The 16836-nt window shown below is 40.3% G+C and overlaps 2 protein-coding genes across 2 annotated transcripts in view; one reads left to right on the forward strand and one right to left on the reverse strand.

Moving 5' to 3' along the window:
- The window catches only part of EVC (EvC ciliary complex subunit 1), a 48519-nt gene extending 42404 nt beyond the window's left edge, over positions 1-6115 (forward strand). The window contains exons 17-21 of the mRNA XM_041403046.1: positions 311-416; positions 2384-2510; positions 2763-2856; positions 4038-4149; positions 5171-6115. Of these exons, the coding sequence (XP_041258980.1) occupies positions 311-416; positions 2384-2510; positions 2763-2856; positions 4038-4149; positions 5171-5252 (521 nt within the window). The 3' untranslated portion in view covers positions 5253-6115. The remainder of the gene's footprint in view (positions 1-310; positions 417-2383; positions 2511-2762; positions 2857-4037; positions 4150-5170) is intronic.
- Positions 6116-11510: 5395 nt separating this feature from the next.
- The window catches only part of CRMP1 (collapsin response mediator protein 1), a 49020-nt gene continuing 43694 nt past the window's right edge, over positions 11511-16836 (reverse strand). Inside the window, exons 12-14 of the mRNA XM_041402690.1 lie at positions 16235-16414; positions 13641-13806; positions 11511-12555 (exon numbers count right to left, since the gene is read on the reverse strand). Coding sequence (XP_041258624.1) covers positions 12464-12555; positions 13641-13806; positions 16235-16414 — 438 coding nt within the window. The 3' untranslated portion in view covers positions 11511-12463. The remainder of the gene's footprint in view (positions 12556-13640; positions 13807-16234; positions 16415-16836) is intronic.

Raw genomic sequence — 16836 nt, forward strand, 5'->3', positions numbered from 1 at the left:
GGTAATACAGTTCTTGCTTAAGGCATCAAGGCCTTTTCAGAAAATTTCTGTTTTGAATTCCATGTTAATCAGTTAGCCTAGTGGGAGAAGTAGGTAAACAGGAATTCAATGACATTCCTATCTCAGCTAAATGATGCACAAAGTATTCTCTTCGCAGCAGATCACAGTGGCAGAGTGTGTAAGAAATACTTGATATGCCTAAGGAGCAGTAAGTTGGGAAAGACTACCTAGAATCAGGATTAATTTGTGAAGGTTGTCACAACTCAGAGTTTAATTTTGAGCAGAAAATTTTTCAAAAACGTTATTTCAGCAGAAGGAAATGAAAGGATCAGAATGAAGAATAAAGAGAATGAACTGGCATTGAAAGAAAAACACACCAAAGGCCTCCTGAATGTGTCATCTACAGTCCACCAAAGGTTAGACCAGGCAGCAGCACTGCTGTCTATTTAAACTTTGTGAGTTATTGCAGATCTACATGAATGTCTAGCTGAATAAATGTCTTGAGTTTGCATTTTATACTTCTCTTTGATGGAAAAGAAATACCTATTGCCAAATGATGCCCTTTAATCTCAGAGAATTACTTTCTTATTAAATAAACTTTTTGATGCTCATTAGTTACAGATTGAAGAACTATACTTAGGCAGTTTGAAAAGAGAGAATGAAATTCAATGCCAAAACATATGCCAAATTTTAAAAGAAATTTAACATAAATGTGGGATGGGAACCAATGCTGAATGTAATTCATTACATTCCATCCTTTATACTCTGAACATCAAAAGTGTTTGTTAGTTTGCTGTGGAGAAAATATATACCATAATGAAGAGAAAATGCTTGAAGCCCAAAAAATACTCAAAGTGGAAAGAAAGCTTCAGTGAATGCCTTGGAAAATCAAGATTACTTGCACTAAATTTAGAATGGAATCCCTCAAATGTTAGTTAAACAAAAATCATATTTAATTAATTACTGATTAAATGAAAATTAAGTCCAGACAAAAAGCACTGCAATTAAAAAGGCATAAGTTATCATAAAAAGCTCTATGGCTTGTCATGTACATTATACATTTTTGTAGTCATTTGATCTCTTTACTCTTCGTTTGTTATCCAGAAAAAGACAACAGCTTCAGTTTTGGCATTGTAAAGAAGTTAAATCTTTCTTTAGACATTCTGTTTCTTCTAAATGGAAAGATATCATTGCCCACTTTTTTATCCCTGTTTGAGTTAGTAAAGAAATGGATTTGTGTAATAAAGGGTTTCATAAAAGATCTGTTAGTTATTCATTATCAAATTTATCGTTTATTGTGACATACAAATTCACTTTCCAGCTGTTTTCTCATTTGTTTTTTCTCCTGTAATATATTCTACTATCTTTAAACAAAATACAATGAAATTTGTCTTCACACAAGCAGAAGTATGGTATTGAAGAATGTAGCTATGCAGCATCTAAGCTGATATCATAATAATCAGTAATCAAACACATTTTCCTATTGCCCTTATGATTTCTTTTATGGTCTAGTCCTTTGTAAATTAAAGACAAAGTTTACATTAATTTGTCTAACTCCTATAAACTCAACATTGTTTTATTGTTTCATTTCTTTTTGCCCTTGATGCAAGGTTAGGAGTGTGAGTTCAAAAAGCAAATGTTGAAAGGTAACCTCTGCAAGCAGTGAGTATTACAATAGCAACTTCATTAGGTGTAAATGTCAGAAACTATTTGTGTTACCTCCTTCCCTGAGGAATTTGATGGGTGATTGGCAGCATTGCTTTAAGGTAGATCACGCAAAAAACCAGAAGAAACACAGATGCAGCAAAGTTGCAGCCATTGAGGTTGTACTGTAATAATAATAATAATTTTAACCAGAAAAGTAAAACAAGTGAAGAATACAGTTGTTAATGCTTTCAGTTCCCAAGTTTTGAATAACCATGTTGATGGCTCAGTCTGGTTCTGATGATGGCTCAGTACTGAAGAGCCTGGATGAAATGCCTAATTCTTAAAACCTTATTCTCACAGCTGATCTTTGAACGTTGTTTGCCTGGGCCCTTTGGCAAGCAGACAGTAAAACCGATCCTAGAAACATACAGTGGTTTTGAAAGCAGGCTTCAACTTTAGAGCTGAATTCCAGTTCCCAGAATCCAGGCATGGACTCTGCAAACTCCTTTAATTCCTACCTCCAAAAGGACCTTGTATCCTATGGACAGCCAAGGCAGGTTATTAAAATAAGTAAATCTACAAATCTACCACAAAATTTTCTGTCCCAGTGGAAGCTGTCTGGGCCAATAATGTTAATGAGCCTTTCTCTCTACAAAACCTCCTAAATAGACTTGACAGGATTGTATTCCTCCCTTGCACTGAGCAACATCTGTACATTTCCATTTCTCTTGACCAGGATGGTGCTACAGCAGAACAAGATTTTGGCTCAGTTTGAACTGCGGCAACAGATTCGTCTGGAGTCTCTGAATCAGAAGCTGCTGGGATTGCAGCGCCTAGGAACTGAGCTGGAGAGTCAGCTAAGGGTAAAATGCTTCATGGATCTGAAGCATTCAGTGGAGAAACAGGGGACACATTGTGGGGGTCTCTTTGCTAGCCTAGTTGAAATCAGTGCTGAGATTCATCTCTGTCTTGTAGGAATACTTCCCTCATTGTTTCCCATATTGTTTCCTGTGTTTCTGCAGTGATGTGCCTGTTTAGTTGTGCCACATGTAAAAAAATAACACAGAACTGAGCTGTGTTGTGTTGAGTGATGGCTGCTCTGTCCTTGCATGCAGGGAGCAGAGCAGGACTTTGTGAGTGAGTTGGCTGTGCTGACCCGAGTTCCACTGACTGTGAAGAAGAAGCCTTCCAAAAGGAGCAAGCCAGCAGGTTGGTACTATCCTGAATTGTTCAGAAAAAAACCCACAAAATTCTACAAATCACTGCAGATTTTGCAGTATAACACAAAGGAGTTTCAGGAGAGATTTTTTATCACTGCCATTTCCCTAACTGAAACGTAGAAGAGTAATGAAACCCTTCAAGGTCACCCAGTTCTCCGGCAGCACAGCAACAAACAAGTGTCACCTTTCCTCACTCCAGAGCAGCCTTTAACCTATAGATTGCATTGTGTCCACTGAAGTAAGGCTTTGCCCTGCTGAAACCAAAACATTTTTCCCATCTTTGTCACGTCCTTTAGAAATTATTCTGTTCACCTCAATTGCTGAATCCATGGGAGAACAGCAGAGTTGAATCACCCAACTTTCATTCTCATGGCAGAATGGAAGAATTGCCTCCCACACATGTTCTCAAAAGTACAACCCTACTGAATCAGGAAACCTGATCTATTTTTATAAATTTACTGTAGTTTTGACAAGTTATACTAATTCATTCTTCAAGAGATACTTGGGGACAAATTTTTAGAATAGCAGTCATGTTTCCTAGTCCACATTTCAGGTGCAGTGTGCAAGTGTCATCCTTTGAGCCATGCAATCTTTCTGTCATTATCAGAATGAAACATGGCGCTACATTTGAAAGATGCTGAAAGGCAGGATGGGTGCCTGAAAGGGAAAAGCAGGTCACTCCCTGCACAGTTTTGAAGTCTTTCTCCCCAGCTGTTGTTTCTCAGGTGTGCAGAACTGTTTGCCTTGGTAGGCGCCGTGACTGCACAGTCAGGGCCCTCAAAGTGGTGAATTTTTAACATCATGTTCTGATTCAAATCACTCAAAAGTATGAACTGGCTTTTCTTCTGCTTGGTGGTAATAAAAAGCCATTTTCAGTTACTTGCTACAAGAAAATATATGATAGGGCACCACTCTTGCACCACATGGGAAGTTACTTCAGTGTTCAGCAAGTGTGGCAGTTCAGAGTCTGCTGTGTGAGAGCTAACCAGTGGTAGAAAAGCAGTATGCTGGGCTAATGTAAAGTGAAGTGATTTCCTTGGAATAATAATAGGTATGTATGAAAAGTTAGAGTGTAACTTTTTGCTTCAGGTTAATCAAAACCAAACAAGTTCTACTATTTGTGATTCTTTTTTTTTTTTTTTTTTTAATCCACTGCATTTGGCAATTCAGGTGAAAAAGCAAATTCCAAAAGACAGACCTTCCAGTCACCCAAACCAGCAGAAAAAGATGATTCCCATGATAATGTTCAAGAGCCCCATGGAATAACTTCTGGCTTTTGCAGGTATGTTAGAGACTAAAAATATGGTATGTGAAAAGCTGTTTGTAAAAATATCATTTTTTAATATAAAAACTGCAAAATCTACTTAAGGAGGTATGTCAATCAAACTCAAAACATAATTAATGCCTGCACTAGTTGAGCTTCCTTAATATTTCCTTTCCACAAGTACTTAACCTTTTTTACCCCACAATCTTTTTTAAACTTAGGAAATTCATCTGTATTTTGCTTGTGTGTGGTGCTATGTATTTTATAAACAGCTTTGATTAAAGGTAGGGAAATGAGAAATACTGTTTCCAAATTTCCTTTATTTAGTTTTATTTAAACCTTAGTCACAGACAACATAAATCAGCAGAGACAAGCGAATTCAATGGAACTAGGCTGAAATGTAGCAACCAAAATATGGTCTGTGGTATTTAGGCTTTCAACTTCCACCTTTATTTCAGGAACAAAGGCGAGCGCCAGTCTTTGGCTGATGAGGGCAGCAGCTCTAACAATGATTTTCGTGATAGATGTTTCAGTTGGCTTGTGCTGGGGTGCTAACTAGAGGAGAAATGGCTACAAACCTGAAAGATGCCAGCTGATCACTACGGGCAGATCAAACCAGCCAGCTGGTTGTTGCAGCTTGATATATTGAGCAGAGAAAATCCTGCTGACAGGCAAAGCAAACACTTGGTTCTCAGGAGCCACAGGCCTCTGGGGAAAAGTATTTATCCCCTGAGTGACCTCAGCCTGGGACTGACTTCAGGAGATGGCTCCTTTCCCTGATGGTATCAACCCTTTTCACACACTCCTTTCCCACAGCCAACGAGGGATGCATGTGTGGGGAGCAGGGACCCAACAAAGGAAAGTTTATGGTTTTGCAACTTTGTTTTGGCAGCCCCAACAGAGGCAGTGAAACCAGTGAGTGCAGAAGTTATATAGCGAGAGCCTTTCTTTTACCAAAATTAATTTCCTTCAAGAGAGAAGTAGAGCATTTTAAAAACTGTCTGCAATTTTGTTTTCTTTCTCTTACTTATTCTTTCAGAGAGATGTCTCAGAGTTCACATGAAGGGGAGACTGAACCAAGGAAAAACTCAAAGATGTTAAAAAAGAAAGGCAGCAGGTAGTAAAAGCTTTTGTCTGAGCTGTCTGAACACAGTGTACCAAGGCATCCTTCTGGGGAATCTCAGCAGCTGTAGGTACTTACTGAGCTGCTTTGCTGAGGAACAACGAAGAAAATCAATAATAACTCATAAATCTTTTTTAGCTGCAGACCAAGAATCAATCCCAACTTCCTTTAGCTGTTAATAAAACATTCCCTCTTGGTTTTGGTAAGGGGGAACAAGGAAGTCTTTAATACAAGATTTTTGAGACTGCTTGGGTAATATGCTGGGGAGTCAGTTTTAGATTTGGAGTAAAAGGAGGATAGTGTGCCTGTAGGAGAACAGGTGCTCACTGGGGCCAGGTCAGTGTATCTCAGTAAGGTTTCATCACAAGAGTGATGGACTGTTTACTTCTGAGCCTGACATGTGGTACCTAGTAGCATTCTTTTTTGTGAATGCTACTTTGACCTAAGGAAAGGAGATGAAAATGTAGAGAAAATGTAAACAGGCTTCAGATGGTACTGGTACATCAAAAGATGACATTTGGTTTCTCTTTTGTTATATTTTTGTGCTTCCAATCCTATGTAGGCTTTTTTAAATTTGTACAAAGACGTTTATATATCTATTTCTCTGCCTTTGTCTTAGAATTCAAATTGTTACTTTTAGAGAAAATGAGAGAAAACTGGTTTACTTTTTCACTTTTTATGCTTCAGTTTCTGGTCTCCTTCCTTAAGTGCACCCTTTTGTTTCTAATGTACTTTGTTATGCTCATTACATTTCCTATGGGAAATTCTTATTATGCAAAGCAGTTAATTCTTACTGGCTGTACAGAGCACCTGTATTGTGTAATAAATTGCCCCATTTAAGGAATCCTACAGCTTTCATGAAGTGGGAGTATTCTGCCTTTTCAAAAATAAACATATATTTTGCTAATGAAAAGTCTGTCCTTTGGTGGAAGATGGAAGGTACCACAACATTTTTATGCAGTTTGCCTCAGACAAAAGTGCTGCCTACAAACAAGTCCACCAGGCCTGTTACACACCTGTGTTAAATGGTTAATTTTCATCTCAGCTGTAAAAAAAATTCTAAATTGTACCCTTTTGAGCATTTAATTCTGATATTTCAGCACATCGGCTCTATGGTGTTACTGCATTCCCAGTCTGGACATTTTAACATTTTACTTGCTGCTTGTTCCTTTTTTGGTTTTTGTTTTTGTTTTTTGGTAACGGAATCAACATATTCACGTTAAACTGACCACATTTCACTCTGCAGTGCTCTCTGTACACAGGGAGCTGTTGCCATTAGAGCAGATGATGCTCCAAACCCCTCAGGGCAGCGGTAGCTCCTGCCACGCTCCGGGTGCAGCAGAATCACTGGAGAGTTACCCAGGTGGGGTCTGCCCTGTGCTGTGCTCTGGCCAGACCGCCTCGAAATGGCTTTTTCTCTGAATGAGGAAAGGGAATTGTCCCAAAAGCAGGGCAGCAGTGCCCTCTCCCGGGCAGCTCGCGGTGCTCTCCTCCCCTCGCAGGTGGAGGAGGCGGGCAGGGAGCTCCGGGAGGGAGCCGGGGGGATCCCTCTGCTCCCTGCGATCCCTGCCAGTCCCAGGGGGATCCCTGTGCTCCGTGTGCTCCCTGCCAGTCCCAGGGGGATCCCTGTGCCCCGTGTGATCCCTGCCAGTCCCAGGGGGATCCCTAAGCCCCGTGTGGTCCCTGCCAGTCCCCAGGAGGGTCCCTGTGTTCGGTGAGATCCCTGCCAGTCTCCAGGAGGGTCCCTGTGCCCCGTGCGATCCTCACCACTCCCCAGGGGGGTTTCTGTGCTCCGTGAGATCCCCGCCAGTCCCTCCAGGTCCGGGTGCGGGCACCTGCCAGTATTCCACCTGTCTGACTTTCCTGGGATTTCTTTTCTCCCAGGCACATTGGCAGTCTCCTGTCAAAACACCCGCTGGCTTGTCCCCATTAGTGACTTCAGTCCCCTTGAGTTTCCCCGTGGATACACCAAGCTCAATGTCATGTGCAGGTGGGCACTGTGACACGTGCCATCGCTGTCTGTCAGTGAGGCAGATACTGAGCAAGACAGGATTTAACTGGACCAAGAAACAAGTGCAAAAAATGCAGACAAAACTCAGAGCAGTTGCTTTGCAGTTAATATTGTTGAAATTTTATGTTATGTTAGAGAATCATAGAGTCAGACTAGGGGAAAATGGGATACCTAGGCACCAGTCACAGCTCAGTTTATAGTGTAAATCCAAAAACTCAGTTTATAGTGTAAATCTACAGAGCACCCTCTCTTTATTCTGGAAAGGATAACATGGAGGTTTGATCATGCTTTACAGGTACATATCAAAAACGCTGCAGAAATTTAGGGGAAGTGTCAATTCTTCCTATTTTAAACATTGGTGGTAACATTATTCTATTTCCCATATACCAACAGCCCTTACTGTCATCACTGAAATTTATCTGGAAAGTTTGTGGAAAGTTCATCACAACCATGATGAAAAACTATCCTAAAGTCAGTTTGTTTAGATGAGTGACAACAGTAGATTGGACAAGGATTGGTAGCTTAGTAGTAAGTGCAGAGGGAAGGTCATAAGGAGCAGAGCATGGTAATAAGGAACAGAGCATTCAGATATCCCTGATTTTTTAAGGGAGGTGAAAACTCAGATGCAAGCACTGAATTCATGGACACTTCCTGACCCAAAATGTAAAAAATGCAAAATCCAGTGCTCTGTTGAGCCTGCAATAAAAACACACTTTTTTATTGTGCCTAGAGCTCCTTGACAATTACACAGGATTAAGATACAACTTGAATTAAATCACTGCTGTTCCAGACTGATGTTCTAATTATGCAGTTGTCTCTATCATGCAGATTTGTGATATTTCTAATATTTAATCTTTTTTTTTAAATGTTACACCTACAGTGTTATTAGTGCCATTGTATATTTAGATACACTGATAGATGAATATCTGTGTAGATATTTTGTACCCTAAAGAGTTTTCCTTTGACAAATGTTTATGTCAAGAAGATGGAATCATGGCAAACTAGTGAATTCTGCTTGCCACTCCCTTAGATCTATAAGGCTGTTGCCATGTGAGGTCTTTGAGAACCATGCTAGCTCTAAATGGCAAGAAACAGCTGGTGCCAAGAGGACTAGATCAACACTTTGCCATTGTGCTTTAAGCTGTGCATTTCCTTGCTCCAGGAAAACATTAGTGGCAGGATTTCACATGGGTTTAACCACATCTTGGCAAATGCATGGCAGACAAATTCACTGAGAGCCACAGGTGCAATGATGCTGCTGCTTCTCAAAAATTACAAAGCACTGGAAAAGGAGCAGACACTCAGAGGAGGATTAGCATTATATATTATATTATTATATTATTATATTATTATATTATTATATTATTATATTATAGCTTGCTCCTCTGACCTCCTCCAAGCTTGTGTTGTTGGCTACTGGAACCCAGAGCAGATGGTCATCTGACCTGGCCTAGTCTGAGATGTTAGTTCTTGAGGACAAAGACCAGTATATTGCCAAGGGAAACATTTAAAGGCTGGGACAGCTGTCAGTTTTGGTACAGTCTTAGCATCATAATTAGCAGGCTTTGCTATAAACTCTAGAATTTAGACATGTAACTGCATTGCTCTGGTAGCAGACAAACTGTAGCACAAGACAAACTGGTCCAAAATATGCTCAGAAATCAATCCAGCCTTCCCTTCCACAATTAACAAAGATTGTTCCCAGCCTGGTCATAGTGACTAATTTTAAGCAGACCATTGCAAATAGCAGTAGGAAAGAGCAGCTTTTCATCATTAGAGCAACATCAGGTATTGAAAGGTCATAGCCTGCTGCAGATTTTTAGAAGTTTGACTATTCAGAAAACCTGCAAGCTCTGCACTGCTTCCAGCTGTAGTTGAGATAACAGCAGCTCCTCACCAAGTTCACATCTCCCAACCTGGTGTTCCTGCAAGGGGGCAAACTCAAGTGCAGTTTCCTATTCTGCAGCATGCACTCAGAAGCACCAGCTAATCCACATTTTCTTTACTGGTAGTGTTTTATTTTCTTAAGGACAGGTTAGTGATGTAGGGACAGGGACATTGCTATGAAATAGACTCCAGGTGGTAAGAGAAGCACCCCTTGCTTTGTTTTGCCATCCATGGGGAATGGCACATGCCTCTCTCTGGTGGAATGACAGTAACCATCCAGGTGAGGCATCCTTCACCTCGCCTGGTGAGGTGCAGCTCAGGATCCACACCTTCCTGCAGGCTGCCCCTCCACAGTGCCACAGCAGGAGCAGGGGATTAGGCTGCTTCTTCCTGGAGGCATCACAGGAGAGCCACATTGACCTGACAGGCACAGTCTTGTTCCCAGAGGAGCACTGAACCATGAAATGCCTCTCAAAACACCCACACGTATTTATTCACAGACACTTCACAGTGAAAAAATAAATGCATGTTAACAGTGAATCTTTGACCAGCTTGTAGGCAAAGGGCTTTTGGTTTAAGATGCTGTTAAGCGTGTAGGAAAAGTGGAATCTCAACACGAGTTACACAATGATCATTTCTGCTGTCACCTCAAGTGTGACAAGCCTCATACATTGAGTAGAAGCTTTATTTGAAGGTGAGCAACCATTGCTACTTGCACAAAAACATGCAAGAAGTGCAACAGGGAAATTGTAACCAGCAATTTGAAAATTTTCACGCTGTCAAATTTGCCACATAGCTTCACAAACCAGCTGTATTTCTGCTGTCAGGGTTACATCACCACAACTGTTGCTGGCTGTCAACACTCACAGCAAATGGGTTGGAATAGGACAAGGCAGATGGAGACTTGACATTTCAGGATTGCCTTACCTGCTAGGCTATAGGTTATTCCAGGGCACACTGTCCTCAGGCTTCTCTACTAGTGTTATTTTACTTCCTATAAAAAACTTGAACCACAAAATGAGCAATTTAGTTTAATTCATATCATATAAAATATCTGAACCACCAAATGAGCAAGGAAGCCTGAGGATGAGGGCATTCTCCAGGCAATAGAAAATGTGAATTTGAATTCTTAGCAGAAGGAATTGTTCATGAAAAGCTTTATTTTCCTTTTTTTGGGAGCAAGCAATTCATTTCACTGCAGACTGAATTGCAGTGTTTCTGCACTGGTTCAGCTCAAAGCCAAAGGAAAAGCTGGCTCTGCAGACCAGTTGTGCTGCCAGGTTTCAGACCAAGCTGACCAAAATGGATTTTTCCAGGGTACTGGTTCCTTTCCCAGGCAAGCTGGAGGTGACAATGTACTAGTTTCAGAATGACAGGCTTCAGGTGGGCTACTTCCCAAAACTGTTATGGCTCACGTACACTTGGCATGCCCCACACAAACTGTGCCAACCCAAGTTACTGTGGCATGGGTGGGATGGATGGGTGCTCAGTGGTCAAGCAGCACAGCTGATAAAACCTCTCCAGTGCTCCAAGACTTTCCCTGCTGCAGCTTTGTAGTGTGGATGAAGGCAAAGTAGCACAAGAGGAGGGGTTTGTTGACCTGCTAATTGCACCCCACTTCCACTGCAGCCCACACCTCCCACAGCATCTGTAACACTGCCAGACAAGCAAAAAGTGACAGGAAACAAGGTTTCTTTACATAGTTTGTGAGAGAGTCAGAAAGACAAGAAATACTTCTTCACTCTCAGAGAATTGAAGTCCTCTTCCCTCACCTTACCTGCAGCATGTTCTTTTCCTGCCATGCCTGGACACAGCTCAGTCAGTAGAGAAAACCATAAATGAAGTCAAATATGGCTTAGGTCAAAGTGCAGCACTGGGTACTGGTTCTGTACTACAGATGAAGATGACAACACTGAATTACCCCTTTTTAGGCAAATAAGACATAGATCTAAGGTCTTTGGGAGAAAGTTACTTTGTGTCTCATTTAGGCAAAACTGAGGCACCTGCAATGTCACAGAATCACAGACTTGTTAGGTCTGTGAAAAGACTTGTTAGGTCTTGTTAAGTCTCTTGGAAAAGAACTCTTAAGATCGAATCCGACCATTAGTAAGTACATTTTAGTCAATAGTAAGTACAATTTTTAGTAAATACATTTTTACTGTGAGCACTGTTTAATAAGACATACTATGTCATGCTATAGTATGCATATACAGACCTATACACTTCCCAACACTTGTGATCTAAGGAGGTTCCTTCTATTGCATGATGTCAACCTGAAAGACAATTTCTCTTGCGTTCCTCCATTCCAAATTTTCAATCATTGAGTCACAGCACTGGAAAGCAGAGCAAGACGCTTACCCATCAATTAATTTCCTTTATTTCACAAGCTTTGAATTCAGAAATTGAACCACAACTAGTAGATCTTGATACGGTAGAGTAAGTAAAAATGCATGTGATTACAAAGGAAAAAATTTGTACAAAAACTTTAAAAATCTGACAGCAACTTGGATTATCTGTAAGTACCAAAAATCTCATGCAGAAGGAGAGCACTACTGCCCAGGTGGAGAAATCCCTGCAGGGGTGGCAATGGCATTGGTATGTAAAACATGGCTCTGTCTAAAATGGAAACAAGAAGGACACAGACTTGGAATGTACCGAGTGGGAACAGACAGGTGCTACGGAGACCATTTGTCATTATGTGTCCCAATGAGTTTCTGTGTCTTGAGAGAAGTGCTTCTTGGGTTTATAATAAATTAAAGATTAAACAGAAGCTGCCTATACTACTCTACTGCTTACTTTCCAGATGGCCATTTTCTTCCTTCATTAGTGTTTTTGGTGGTGTTTCTCAAATACAGACATTAATCTTGGCATTGTGTCTAGTCAGTTGTTGGCAATGTGTTCTAAAGGGACTCACTCACAGAATGCAACTTGCATAAATAACTCAGTAACATGCATTAACTACTCTAATACAGCGAAAGGGTGCAAAGGAACCATCATTCAGTTACGAGACAAAGCTAAAACCTGTAGTCACTAAAGGGGCAATGGAAGCACCATGCTTTAAGGTGACTATGGCATGAAAGCACAATTGTGAGGCAAGTAGTTCCAAGCAAACACACCACACTATTATCACCTCTTTCTATACAAAAAAAAAAAAAAAAGAAAGAAAAAAGAAAAAAATTAAAAAAAAAAAAATTCATTTTTTATTTCTGTTAGTACCAAATAAAACTGTGGGCTCGATAACACAGATACTGAAGGGAATGGACATTATTCCCATGATCCTTCATCCTTGTGTTTCTGTCCATCATGATTTCTCAGCCAAGACTGGTAATATTGGAGCGCCCACCAGGAGGTGCCACGATGCGGTGGCCAGTACGACGTGGGTTGTTGTCATCAATCTGAGCTCCTGCAACAGAAAATGAGAAAACAAAGCTGTCAAAGAGATTAAACCATCAGTTGTGAGGTTTTACCTGGCTATGCCTCCCTCACACCACCATCAGCTAGTTTCTCTTGAGCCTGACTGAAGTGCTGAACAGACCTTCAAGGCACATTTCTGTCTTCGATGAGAAGTGGGGGATTATATGCTTAGGATCAGACTAATGCTCACCTTACATGGAGAATTGTTTTCCACTGACTTGAAGGGACTTTTCAAACCTGCCTCAGTCATTTAAAATCAATATACTTCACCTCATTAGAAGGGCTTTTTAAATATTTGCTCTCCTAGGAGTTTCTTAGACAAGTTTCATTTAATTTCTGAAGAGAGGATCTATAAAGTAGGAAAACTCCACCATCAGCTCCCACAAGGGAAAAATCCAATGACTTTCACAACATCATAAGAACGTATTATTCACCACTGGGGCTGTAGACTTTTGAAGAATAAGGATTACACACTTCTAATTGTCTTCAGAGGACAAGAATTATTTCCAGCAGCCCTAAAGGATGATTTTCCAGTCTGTTTCCTGTGTGGAAACAGAAACATTTTCCAAAACCATGGAAAATGTTTTGGGCACCAAGTGCAGAGGATAAGAAATACTCCAGTCTGCTTATGAACAACTTCTGCACATAGTTTATGACCATGGACAAGGACAGTTGAAGTTTCCATGTCTAGATGCTGGTGATGCAGCCTGTGAGATGTCTGAGACTCACAGATTGCACCAGAGCCAAGTCCCGTTAGCTGTGCACAACACCGAGGGGCTTCAGTCACATCAACCAGAGAACTCAGCCAATTGCAATGGGCCAGGGAAATAATAGTGAAAGATTGACACAGAGAAAATTTCAGATTGAAAACAGTTTGAATATTGGCAATATGTAAAATATCGATAGGCAATGAAAGAGTAAATACATGTATATATTTATATATATGTAAGTATATGCATGCACATGACTATATACAGTCCTTTTATATTTGACTAAAGAATTATAATTTAAATTCATCACCAGTAATCCATACTCACGGCTTTAAAAGGTTTCTCATTAGTCAGGCTGACTTACCTGATAAGCTGAAATTGGATTGATGGAGGTTTCTGATTGGTGGGGGCTGGTTTTTGGCAGGGGAGGATTTAGTTGAGGGTGCAGGAGTTGCATATTTTGGCGTAGCTGGGATTTCATACACAGGTCCATCATACATTCCTCTGGAGACTCCTTGCAGTCCTCCCACCTAAAACAAGAGGAGAGTAAAAATCCAGACACTAAATGCTCAGATAATGCTGCCTAATGACCCTGTAGGAAGAGAGCAGTGAGCACAAAGCTATATTCTGCACTGGCTGAATTAACAACACATCTATAGTTTATATATAAAGCAAAGTGCAGTCTGGTTTATATATGAAGGAAATTTTAAAGCTTGCTCCCTCCATTTATATATATAAATTACAAAAGAGTTCCTTATCAGGCTTCTTTCACAATCAAAGGGGAGAAGTGGGATTCAAAAGAATAGGTGTGATCTGTTTATTTTACATAAGATCAGTCACAATGACCTCTTCTCTCTCCATTCAGCTGCCAAGTCACACTTGTGTTGTAGCACAACTGATACCCACTGTACCAACTGCAGCAATTTCTCTCCTACCTGTATTTCCTCTGCTCCTCCCCTTTGCAGGTCTCATTCTCTTTATTAGAATTCACTGAAAAGGAGTGGCAATTTTTACATTAAATTTCAAAAGTTTCTACTTCCTGTCATCAACTAGAAAAGCAATTGTATGCTGGACTGTGGTAGGGGATCTATCTTACAATATTTGTCAATAAAGTATCTGTCATTTGAGCTCTGATTTCAGTTTGAAATCTCTAGATTTTTTCCCTGTATGCTTCTTACAAGGACTATTAGGAAAGACAATCTAAAAAACTTCACTGGCCTTAAAATCACAGGAATCTAGGAAATAATATTTTAATAAGAACATTTCCAGTTTTCAGAAAGAGCCTGAAGCCATTGAATTCAGAATGTAAAGCTCATCAAAGAGATCAGAAATCTGTGTCTTACAAGATTATGTTTTCAGAGAAATTTCCCCAACAGGTTAAAAGTGAAATTAAAATACTGTATAGAAAGACACTATTCACAGGGGTTTGATCCAGCTCTCAAAGCAATCAGTGCATTTTCCTTGCTTTTGATGACAGGGACATCAGGCTCAGAAGAACCACTGTCTTACAGGCTGAGCCAAAACTAATGCCCAGAAGAGAGTAGCTGCCAATCACAGCAATGAATCCATCTTCTAGGGACCCACAAAGGCATGAATTTATACTGCTATCCCTGCTCTAGGGATAACTTTATACTGCCAACCCGTGCCAGTTCAGTTTTGCAGTCCCTTGCTTGAAGAATTTTTATATATTCCTCTGTTGTGCACTGACATGTTCATACAGCAGCTGATAAAACCAGCAATGGGTTTTTCTGAATACTTCCAGTGAATAAAATTTGATAGTGGGAAAAGAAATTTAGGCATGAATCTGCTCTCCTTGGCAGGCAGCAGAGGGAGCTGCAGGAGCAAAAAATATCAGTCCCTTTGTCTGTTTGCAGACCTTGCTCAAGGATCAAAGGTCTCCCAAAATCTAGGCTCACTTGCATGACACAGGTCACTTTAATCCAGGTAATTTTGTTCAAACTCCTGCTACAACACACTAATCTGTGATACTTGTTTCTAAAGTGCTGGTTTCACTAATTTGTCACTAATTTATGTGGAATTCCTAGGCACAGAAGCCTTAAGCAGTGAGTGTGAAGAGAAGGCCTGCATCATCTACATGGACAATATAAAAAGATGCAACACTGATTGGTATTCTGCAAAATTTTTGTGGGTGCATTTGATTTTTACAATGCCTTTTCTTCTAAGAAGTGCAGGCCTTTCTTCTGCAGCTTGATAGAATTTGTATAATAAATGATGAAAGATAAAAGCTATCACAGATAATGGTAAATGCTTGGCTGGAGAAAATATGAGGTTTAGTCATTTTTTCTCATTACCTGTGCTCACACAGTGACTTTCCTGCTCAGTGACAAGAAGCAATTTCCAAACAACTCCAAACTGGTGTCCAGCCAATTGGTTTTCAACAGAGAAGCACTGATATAATTCAAAACCAGAGATGACACAGAGGTGGAATCTTGGTTATTTCCCAAGCTTTTTATTAAACCAAAGAGAAGAGTTTTCTGAACCATTAATGCTACTAATACACAGCTCAGCAAATGCACTAACAATAGTTCAGAAATGCCCAATATAATGAGAATCTCTGGCTGGCATGCTTTTCTTCTCTGCAGTGTAGCAGTTCAGTATGCAATTTAAAATTCTGTTTTTACTCTGTCTAACACTCCCTCACAAAAATCTTTCTCTTTTCCTGAATTTTTAACTGAAAGTAAATTCTATCACTATTCCACCTCTCTTAATAAGGCATTGCTGGACATAAGGCAATTATGTCAGCTGACAATTATATGTTCTACCTGCTGAAGTGCTAACACTAAGTTAGAAGAGTTCACAACTGCAACCAGTTTTGAGTAAGTCATATACAGTCCACCTGATACGGACTCATAATAGCACAACAATATTAAAAACAGATGCTACTGTGCTTCCAAGAGGGTTTGGCTGCAAAGAAGATTCAACAGGATGTGACATTACCTTATTCCTGATTTTGATGCGCTGGTAGAGATACTCAGGAAAAGGTTTGCGAGGGATGAAGCGGCCCATTCCCTTATTGACGTGCAGATTTCCATCCTCAAACACAATCTTCCCTTGGCTTATGACCACAAGTGGGGCACCATGGCACTCCATTCCTTCAAAGATGTTGTACTCAATGGCCTGAGGATCAACCAACATATTCACCACCAAGACCTCTTTCCATTAGTAATTTACAATATGTACATTTGTAGTCATAGTTTTAGACAACTGCCATTAAGAAGTGTATACAATTGTTTTGTGTGAAGGAAAAGCAATGCATTTTGATATGAAATTATTTTAAAGGATCTTTCTCATCAGACTCTCCTGGACGAGACATTTCCTTCCAGTTTTTCATTTTCCATCAAGAATGGAAAATGTTTTTGAAAATTTGCTGTATCTAACCAGAGCATTGAGAACATTGATAACCCTAATAAGAAGGAAAATTGTGACTCAGGTTCTGGATAACCAGAGCACGTGGTCCCACCGTGCGTCTGTTGTTACTGTGCAAGCAAATTTCGAAGAGGCCAGCACACATATTTCTGTCTGAAAAATCCCAGAAAAGC

The sequence above is a fragment of the Onychostruthus taczanowskii genome, unplaced genomic scaffold (assembly GCF_017590055.1).
Source record: "Onychostruthus taczanowskii isolate IOZ18803 unplaced genomic scaffold, ASM1759005v1 scaffold2, whole genome shotgun sequence".
Lineage (NCBI taxonomy): Eukaryota > Metazoa > Chordata > Aves > Passeriformes > Passeridae > Onychostruthus > Onychostruthus taczanowskii.